General features: G+C 46.9%; 1 protein-coding gene across 1 annotated transcript; it reads right to left on the minus strand.

Moving 5' to 3' along the window:
• Positions 1-464: 464 nt before the first annotated feature.
• CD300E (CD300e molecule) lies at positions 465-8,036 on the minus strand. The gene is made up of 4 exons (XM_055331050.1): positions 7,887-8,036; positions 5,188-5,535; positions 2,720-2,828; positions 465-1,689 (listed from the first exon to the last, which is right to left on the minus strand). The coding sequence occupies exons 1-4, from the start codon at positions 8,005-8,007 to the stop codon at positions 1,521-1,523; spliced, it is 747 nt and encodes a 248-aa protein (XP_055187025.1). The 5' UTR covers positions 8,008-8,036; the 3' UTR covers positions 465-1,520.
• Between the last annotated feature and the right edge of the window lie 1,970 nt (positions 8,037-10,006).

The following is a 10,006-nucleotide window of genomic DNA, read 5'->3' on the forward strand; positions in this document are numbered from 1 at the left end:
AAGTCACAGGATAAAAGATCAATAAACACACACACACACACAAACACACACATAAAGACTCACACAATCCTATTTCTATATTAGCAACAAGCATGTAGGAAGCGAATTGAAACACACAGTGCTAGTCACACTTGCTTAACAAGATACACGTGGGTATAAATCTAACAGAGCATGTGCAGCATCCACATACTAAATTTATACAACACTGGTGACCAAAGCCAAAGAATATTTAAATAAATTGCAAGAGGTACCATGTTTTTGGACTGGAAGAATCAACATTGTAAAAATGTAAATTCCCCCAATATAAATCTATAAGTTTAACACGATTCCTATCAAAATTCCAACAAGATCGTTTTGGTAGATAAAGACAAGCTTATTCTAAAATTTATATGGAAAGATGAAGAAACTGAAATACTTAAAAATAATTTAAAAAAAAATAAAGTGCATCACAAGCTTCTCTCTTGCCCACCATTGTGTTTCCTACATCGGCTTGTCTTTGTTTTATTATTTGGTCCATATATGCCTCTTTGGTTGAACTTCTTCTTCGGTGGAGTCCTGGGCCACTTGCAGCTCTCCTCTGCCATGAGTGGCCCTGCCCTTGTGGAAGCCATGCCAGGGCTCAGGTTCCATGTGTGGCAGCCCTGCCTATGGACACAGGGCTCAGGAGCTCAGAGTGTTTTCTGGAAGCTGAGGAGCCATTGACAAGCATTCAAAACCAACCAAGCCCTTTCCGGGGCTGGTGTGCCTCCTGGTGGCTGTGGCATCATGACATTCCAATGTGGGGAAGTATCTCCTCACTTCTGTGTCCTGTACCCTGTCTTTGGAAAACCATGTCTGCTTCTCCTGTGGAAAACACCAACCTGACATGTGGCTTCAGCCAGACTTCTACTAAAGTAGACCGTCCATCAACTCTGTGGACAGGAGGCCCTCCAGATTGGGGGATTTCAGGAGTGATGTTAGGGGCACCTATTGCCTCTTCCCACTACTGTTCCAATCAGCCCCAGAAGTTTAATCTAAAGTTTCTCAGTCATGGTTGGCTCAGGCAGAGATGTGCTGAGCCCAGCCATACACTCCCTGATCACAGGGACATACGTGAGCTTGAAGCCCTGTGAGCCCAAGGACTGAGGCTGTGAAGGGTGAATCTTCAAGGAGCCTCTGGGCTGCAGGAAGGAGGTGGTTATTGTCCAGGAGAGCACTTAGCTGAGAAGCTTTTGTGGCAAGGAGAAGCATAAAGGGTCAGGATTTCTTGCAACTTCCAGAGAATTCTTGCCCTTGGGAAGTAGGCATGAGGGCAAGGACCTACAGGATCTGGGGCAGAGAAGGACCCCAAGCATGAGCCCAGGAGACTCATCCTCCCTGTATCTGAGGACTCAAAGCAAGTGTCCTCTAAGGCCCAGGATTCTCCCTCGAAACACAGGAACCATACTCCCAGAAGACCTGAGTGTCTCCAGAATCCAGGCACTGCTACCCCCCTGCCCTGGAGTCTGAATTCTGAAGGTCTCTCTTTCCACTCTGAAGGGTTATATTCCTGGGAGCGATGCACTATGTTGTGGGGTTTTCTCATCAGGCTGACTTCCTCCACAGCCCTTCTGAGGCCTGTTCACCCAGAGGACGGCACCCACCAATGTCAAAAACAGGGGCAGCTTCAGGAAGACCAAGAGCAAGAAGTGGACACTGCTGAGCAAGGACCTGTGGGGGGGATATAGGGACAGGAAATGACTGGCGCCTCAGGGGGAAACCCAGGACCCTTCTTTCACCACCTGTGCCTTGACTCTAGAGCTATATTATCTCCAGGTTTCTAGATCAAACCTGGAAAGGACACATGCCAAGGCAGCCCCTCTCTGGGGCCCCATCACCTCCCCTCCCTTGATCATGAGAATCCTGCCAAGGAGAGGTGACGGGGCAAAGAGAAAGCAGTGCCTGCTTTCCAGAAGCTTCCTCTCTGTCCTTTCCTCTCACATTTTTCCTTATCAACTCACTTCTTAAAAGCCACCCCCACTCTCACTTTAAAGCCCTGACTCAGGGATCCCTGGGTGGCTCAGCAGTTTAGCGCCTGCCTTTGGTCCAGGGCGTGATCCTGGAGTCCCAGGATCGAGTCCCATGTCAGGCTCCCTGCATGGGGCCTGCTTCTCCCTTTGCCTGTGTCTCTAGCTCTCTCTCTCTCTCTCTCTCTCTCTCTCTCTCTCTCATCTCTCATCTCTCATGAATAAATAAATAAAATCTTGTAAAAAAAATAAAAAATAAAGCCCTGACTCTTGTCCTCTGCCCTGCAGGGCCCTTTCTGGGTATCTTTGGGAGGAGAATAGCCTAGAGCCAGCCCAACTCCCCCACTCCCTACAAGCAGCTCCTGGATCTCTGATACAGTAAAGACCTTTGGAGGCAAGGCCAAGTTGGGGTCACAGAACCAGCACCCAGAGTCCAGAACCAGGTGGGAAAGGAGAGGGGGAGCGGTGGGCATGGGAGGGGCTACATGTCCACCTGAACCAGCCTCCTGTTCCCCTGCAGCTACCCCATGGGGGAGAGCGTTCACAAAACAAGTGATACATTCCACATGGAATCCCCATGCAGCCACGGAGAATGTAAAAATCGGGACCAGAACTGGAAGAAAACCCAGCAGTGAGGTAAAAAGGTCATGGTGTGTTGCCAGCACCGACCAAAGTCCCATAAGGCTGCTGAACCCCCTCGTCTGTGGTCTCTAGGCTGTGAGTCCTTTCCTTACCCGGAGCAGGTCAACACCTCCTCGGTGCTGAGGTTCTGCTTGGTGTTCGGTCCCAGAAAGCCAGCAGATGCAGCTTGACATGTGGTCCTCTCTGTGGTTTTACTTGGTGCTGGAGACAAATCACACATCAGATGCCGCTCTCCCCAGCCATGCACTAAGTGCCTGTTTGGATCCAGTGCTACACACAACTGCCCACTTGCAGAAGGGACTCAAAAGATGCTCTGCAACTAGCCCCAGGCCACTTCCTGGCTGGAGTGAGCTCCTCAGGGACCAAATGAGACTTTTCAGAATTGATCATAAGAGCCACCTCTAATAAATTCCAGATCTTTCTTTCCATTCCAAGTCTGACTCCACCCAGAGTGAGAGCAGGGGTCTCTTATAGGTTTCTCCAGCTAAGGAGCCCCAGAGGGAGAAGGGGCAGGGGCAAGTCTGGAAAAGATGGCTCTGCCTGTGGCCCAGAAGCCTCAAAGAGACTGTGGGAGGGGGTTCACAGCACCCTTCAAATGGAAACTAAGGCCATTTTAACTCCCTGCTGAAGAGGGGCTAAATCTCAGATGTCCAGGCTATTGATACAATCTGTGTCCCCATGCCCAATCTGCCCCAACCTCATAATCTCCCCAAAAAATCAAGCCTCCCAGAGGCTTAGCCCCTCCTGGCACTCCCAGGACAGGCTACATTTCATCCAACCACAGGTCTTGATGTCTTTGCCGTTGGGAATTCACTGATGATTGTGGCACCATCCCTGCCCTCACACAGGACAGAGGCAACTAAGTAGATCAACTCAAGTTGATAGAGAGTGGGCACAGGGGGGAACCCCATCAAGTAGAGCAGGAGCAGAGGACTTGGACCTCAGCTACCTTCCAGGCAAGTAGAAAGGAGAGAGATGAAGAATGGTGGCACCTAGAGGAAGCCATGGGGATTACAAGATATTTTTAGGACGTAAGAAAATGTGTTTTTCATGGTTGGGGTGAAGAGAGAGAAGATAATTGACAGAGGAAGAGCAATGAGGGAATTTGGCTCAAGGGGATGGGGAAGCAAGGAGCTACAGAGTGAGGAGCCAACCTCAGGATGATTGTTCTTGAATAGGTGGAGGGAAACGGCCCTCAACCTAGAAGGGAAAGGGGGAAGAATGGGTCAGGCATCAAAGAAGTTTGTAGAGGGAGAAGAAAAGAAATTGAGAGAGTTCATGTCTGATATCCCATGCGCCCTTGGTAAAGTAAAAGAACAGGAGAGTCATATCAGAAATCATGAACTTGTATTGACACCCATAGGCGCCATCTGTGTCTTCTTTAGCAGTTAACGCAGCAGATAGATTTAGGTAGGAGATCAATTTGCCCTAGGTTGCCTGAGATTTTTCCAGTTTTAGCATAGAAGGCACTGCATCCCATGAAACTTGTCAGTCCTAGGAAAACCCCAATGGTTGCTCACCCTAATTTTAAGATGGATTCAGGGATGAAGGTCTTGAGACGTGGGTAGGGAAATAGTGCATGGTAAGTGAAGAAAATGTAGTCTTGCATGAGAGTGGGGCCTGGCTTAGGAAAGAAGCGACGTCAGGGCAGAAGTGAGTTAGGCAAAAAATGGGGATAGAATGGAAAGAGAGATCCAAGGACTGGGGGCATATGTGAGGTTGAGAATAGGGCTAGTAGGGCTGAGGATGTGAGAAGGCTGGTGCACAGAAAGTTGTCTGAAAGTATAACGTCTGAGTGTAGGGTTCTGGATGTGGACCAGTTTGAGGTGACAGCAAGATGTGCAAAGTTGCCATGGAGTGAGATTCTGGAGAGTGGAAATGTAGGCCACGGCAGTTGAGAAGGTCCTGGAAGCTGAGACAAGTTACTCATTAAAAACTCCCAAAATGATGACAGGGATTAGAGATGTCAAGGAATAACCTAGACGCCAATGGAAGGAGAAGTAGAGAATGCATGTGGCCATGTGACACAAAAGTTAAAGGAAGCAGGTGGGAAGTGATAGGTTGGAAGTTGTGATAGAGGGCTGGGAGAATTTGGACATGGCTTCACCACCCTATGGCACATTGGTGTAGGAGAAAGCACTTCCACTCAAGAAGGCTAGTTCTTGAAATGAGGGAAGCGAGGCCAATTTCAGGACAGTATAGTAGAGGGAATGTTCTGTGAGCAAGCTGAAGATGTATATATGAAGAGTTTATCTCTTTTGGTATGGATTTTCAAAGAGCGTAGTGGAAAGTCTTGGTCTGGCATGGAGGGGCCTCCCAGGCAATAGAGTGAGGCCCTGGCCCTATGAGAGTGAGAGTACCTTCCGCTACACACCCCCACCCATGCCAAGTCTGAAGAGTCATCTCCTCTCTCCCTGCCCTCAGCACAGGCTCTTCCCAACACCACTGGGCCTGAGGACTAGACAAGACCCAGAGACACTCTTCAGCATGGCACTCATCCTTGTCCCCATGTTCAATCATATCCCATAAGCTCCACTGATGGAGTAAAAGGATCTCTTACCTTCAAAAACAGATACCTTAACCTGAACTGAAGGGTCATATGACCACATGTCCAGGAACCATATTTTCTGAATTTTACACCAGTAGGATCCAGCATCATCTGCAGTGAGGTTCTCCATGGTCACTATAAAGGTGAGGTTATCTGCATGGTCTCTGATGGTCACGCGCCCACTCCTCTCTTCTTTCTCTTTTCCCTTGGTCTCCACAATATTCTCACATGTTATGTCATAGTTTCCTCGGCACCAGTATTTGTTATACTCCTGGTATTTCTTTTCGTACTGACAGTGCACACTCAGAGAGCCACCCAAGGTGCCCATCACAGAGTCGGGGCCCGTCAAGGACAAAGAGCCTGGAAAACATAAGCCACATCCCAGGACTCCGTCTTAATGGAACCCCTTAGGGGCTGTCTGCCTGAAGCCCAAGTGGAAAGTTGCTAGGGAGGTATGGACAATCCCAGGCTCAGGGATGGGGACTTGGAGGGACACCTGAGCTTAGGACCAAACCAGAGGGTCTGGAGACTATGGCCAACAAGAAGAATAGAGACCTGTTCCCTATGAGCCCAGAAACACTGAATAACCACATGGGGATCCCAGCCCTTGGAGACAGGGAGAATCAGAACCTGGAGAGGGAGCAGAGGGAGCTAGCTGTCCTGCTCTGTCCTTAGCCTTTGCCAGGCATGAGATTAGCTCATGTCCAAAACCACTTTCCTTTGGAATGAGGCTCTACGTTCAGGTTTTCTGCAACTCAAACTTGTTCTGAGCACTTCTTGCATCCTCCGCTCTCCACATTTTCTCAAAAGAGGAAAAGTAAACCCCTGGCTCTCATTCAAATCACTCTCAAGGGAAGAACAATACATTTCTGGGAAGGGCTGGGTCCCAAGGAGACCCTCATAGGCCTCTTGACACATGTTTGGAGCACGAACTGACCACCACCAGCCCCATCATCATCCGGGGGCCTTACCTTCTTTCTCTACAAACTTTCCCCCTTCCCTTCTCAGGTTAGCCATACAACCCTCCATAAACGTAAAGTGGTCACATTTTTCCAAATGGTGTTTGGAATTCTGATGGGTGTGGTGAGTGGGAGAATGCTGGGACAGAGAGGAAGGAGCTAAGCCAGGAGCTGGGATGGAAAAAAAAAATTTTCAGTCTTTACAAGTGACTCCAAAGTTTTCTGGACCCAAGAGGAACCCTAGCTGTAAATGTATGGAAAGGTGAACCTATAGGGCTGGAGAGATCAGCCAGTCCCCGTGGGACTGGAAGGGGGTGGGAAGAAGTTTCCAGCTGCAGTTTAACTGTACCCAAGCTAGGCAATTTTATCAGATTTAAGCAAACAGATGTGAGGAAGCAGCGATGTGCTAGAAAACCGGCTTTGGGAAGGGAGCAAGGCGGAGTGCAGGGAAGTCAAGGAAAAGCCATGGTTGTAGTGTTCCCTGGTTTCTGTGCTGTAGATACTCTCACTATGACTGATTTCAGGCTAACAACATGCTGTCACTGGATATGGGGTTGGAAAAATAAGGCCATAATCAGCTCTTGTAAGCAGGTACAAGCTGGCTTCAGCCACTACTGCTTTGGGTTCCCATTTCATTAATTATGGTGATTCAGAAAAAAAGGCCATTACCCAAAAAAATGGGGGGGGGGCAGAAAATCCCCATTATCATGGTCATTCTCATTTAAGACATTTTGAGCACCTCCCATGTGTAATGAGATGCATCTCTTTTAGATGTTCTTCTAAGATCTCAGTTATGAGAGCCCTGTGGGACCTTGAAGGTCATCCTGTCCATTCTTCTGTTTTACTGAGAATAAAATCACGTTTTGGCCAGGGTCACCCAGCCGGTCATCTTTCTTTAAACCTTTGCCTTTACACTCACTATACAGGAACAGTCTATCATTATGTTGGACATGTTCTATGTCTCGCCCAACATAAAAATTATTCTACAAACATAAAGAATACCCTCTAATTTTTACCCTAACCTTACTTCCTTCAGAGAATGGGCCCTCATGCATGTTGAAAGTCTTTTTTTTTAAGACTTTCTCTTCTGAAACTCCAACCTTCAATGGACAATTTTATTTGCCTGACTGCACCACACCTTGTTCTGGTAGGGCTTAAGGGGGATGCTGAGGATGTCTTCTTAGACCTCTCATTAATTCCTTCTAACAAACCTTTCCAACCCCTTTAAAACTAAGCTCTAACAAAACAGAACTATTGCTAATTCCTGAACTTTCCATGACCTTTGAAGAGATCCATATTTTGCAAAAGCTATTCCCACTTTCCACTCAGTCAATTCATTCATCCTTCAAGACCAACATCCAGCAGAGCCTCAGTGAGGACTTGTGTCAGATCAAGAGCAGTGCTATGGGCACCTGTTGTACATTTCCACATCGTGTGAATAAATCTCTTCTACAGCAAGTTCTATGTTGTATCACAGTGACTTGACTCCTTCATTCAGCCATGAGTCCCTGAGTGCAGAAGTTGCTCTTAAACATAGCACCCAGAATGGCCCTGGCACACAGCTGGTGCTCAATAAGCATATATCGGATCTGTAGATGAATGTTTGACTGGATGGAAGGATATAAAGATGGGTGAATGGATGTGCCTTTCCAGGTTCTGCTGAGACTTCACCTCTGGTTTGAAACCAGGACGGACCTACCCACTATGCCACCCTCTCCAATACCAGGTGCCCAAAGCCCCAGCCCCACTCACCTGAGAGGTAGAGAAGGAGCAGAACTAGGGACAGCCACATGGTCCTGTCTCTCTGGCTGGTGTCCCCAGCAAATCCAGGTTCCAGCTGGAATCCAGGTGTTTGTGACAGAGCCTGGGGCATCCACTTTCTAATTACTCAAGTCTCCTTTGTGTTTCTGTCTCTCCCTTCCTTCCTTTTTCATCTCCTATCCACTTCCTAATTTGAAGCACTACTTAGGAAAAGGGGAAGAGTGGCAACAGATACTTTAGAGAATGGACTAAGAACAATTAGCGAAATCTGCTGATTTTTCCTTCATTTAATGGCAATATAATGTTTGGATCATACCTGAAGGCTTCATGAAAGTCAATCCCAAAATATGAAACCTTCAACAGAAGAGAAACTTTGTCCCTGTCTCTCATGCTTCTTCCTGTCCAAGGCTGCTTGCTTGACCTAACCAGCTGTCCCTTTTGGGTTACAAAACACCCCACTTAAAGATCTGGTATGAGGATTCCCCATAACTCTCTCAACTACTACTTCCATGTGGTTGACCTCATATCTCTTCCTCTAACCTCATCTCTCTCCTGAGCTCCAGATCCAACTTTCTAACTTCCTATGAGGAAGCTCCACCTGATTGTATACCATTAACCTAATTCAATATAAGAATGTTGGTGACGAGCATAGGTTCTGGAGTCACACAGATTCGAGTCCCATTTCCATTATATACTAACCATGTGCCCTTGGGCATGTTGCTAAATCACTCTCATCCCCAGCTTCTCCATCTGTAAAATAGAGTAATAGTAACCATTCTTACCTCATAGGAAACAAAGGAGTGAACAAATGTAAAGCACTTACCCCAGTGCCTGTAATGCAGCAACTGTTCAGTAAATGTTAAATATCTTTAGAACAGTCCTGGACCAGGACTAGCTTCTCATCTGGTCTGTCCACCAGCTATATATTGCCTCCAATTCAACTTACACATCAGAATCATATACTCAAAGACATAGATATCAGCTTCACCCAAATTATTCAAGTTCACAACAAAGCTATAAGGCAGGTACCATTATCCCCACTTTATATATAAGAAGACGGAGGCACAAAGAGGTCCTGAAACTAGACATCATCAAATAAAGTCCACAAATCCCAGTGTGGTTTGTTATCCCTTGGGATTTGGGGAGGGAGGAAACTGACAAATAGCTTAGTGGCTATGAAGTCAAAGATCATCTTCCCAAAGGAAACACAGCTTCCTCCCCACCTTCATCACCCCAACATCTTACCAATGCCCGGGATCACAGGCTGCACAATCCACAACATGGCTTATACAAATAGGAACCACCATCTGATGTCAACCCAATGCCCAGAGCCATTCTGCTTAGGGACAACAGGAAGCCCATAGGGCTCTGGCCTGCCCAGCCCCACCAGCAATTGTCAGAAGCACCTGGAACAATGTACATTTGGGGAAGAAGCTGAGCTCCTAGAAGACAAGGCTCATCTTATCACTGTCTGCTCCACCACTCTAGGGTAGAAGCTGGGGCAGTCCAAAGATAAGCTCAGACAACATTATTAGGAAATGCAGCCATCAAGGAATACAAATCAAAACCATGGTGAGACACTACTTTACACCCACTAGAATGGCTAGCACCAAAAAGTCAGATAGTAAGTCTTGGCAAGGATGTCGAGAAGTCACAATACCCATACACCCATTCGTGGGAAAGGAAAATTGGGCAACCACTTTGGAAAACAGTCTACAAATTTGTCAAAGGATCCCACATAGAGTTACCATCTGACCCAGTGATTCCACTCCTAGGTGTACACCCAAGATAAATGAAAACGTATGTCCACACAAAAACTGGGACACAAAGGTTTCTAGTAACATTATTCAAAATAGTCAAAAGGTAGAAATAACCCAAGGGCCTATCAACAGATGAATGGATAAACAAAATGTGACCTAACCTTACAATGAAATATTACTCAGCCATTAAAAAGAATGAAACCTGCTGCAAGGTGAATCTGAAAATATTATGCAAAGCGAAGGGAGTCAGTCACCGAAGACCACATAGTATGTGATCCCATTCATAGGAAAGTCCAGAATAAGGAAACCTATAAATACAGAAGTATGTAGTGGTTGCTTAGCACTTGGGGA

Source organism: Nyctereutes procyonoides, unplaced genomic scaffold, assembly GCF_905146905.1.
Source record: "Nyctereutes procyonoides isolate TBG_1078 unplaced genomic scaffold, NYPRO_anot_genome, whole genome shotgun sequence".
Lineage (NCBI taxonomy): Eukaryota > Metazoa > Chordata > Mammalia > Carnivora > Canidae > Nyctereutes > Nyctereutes procyonoides.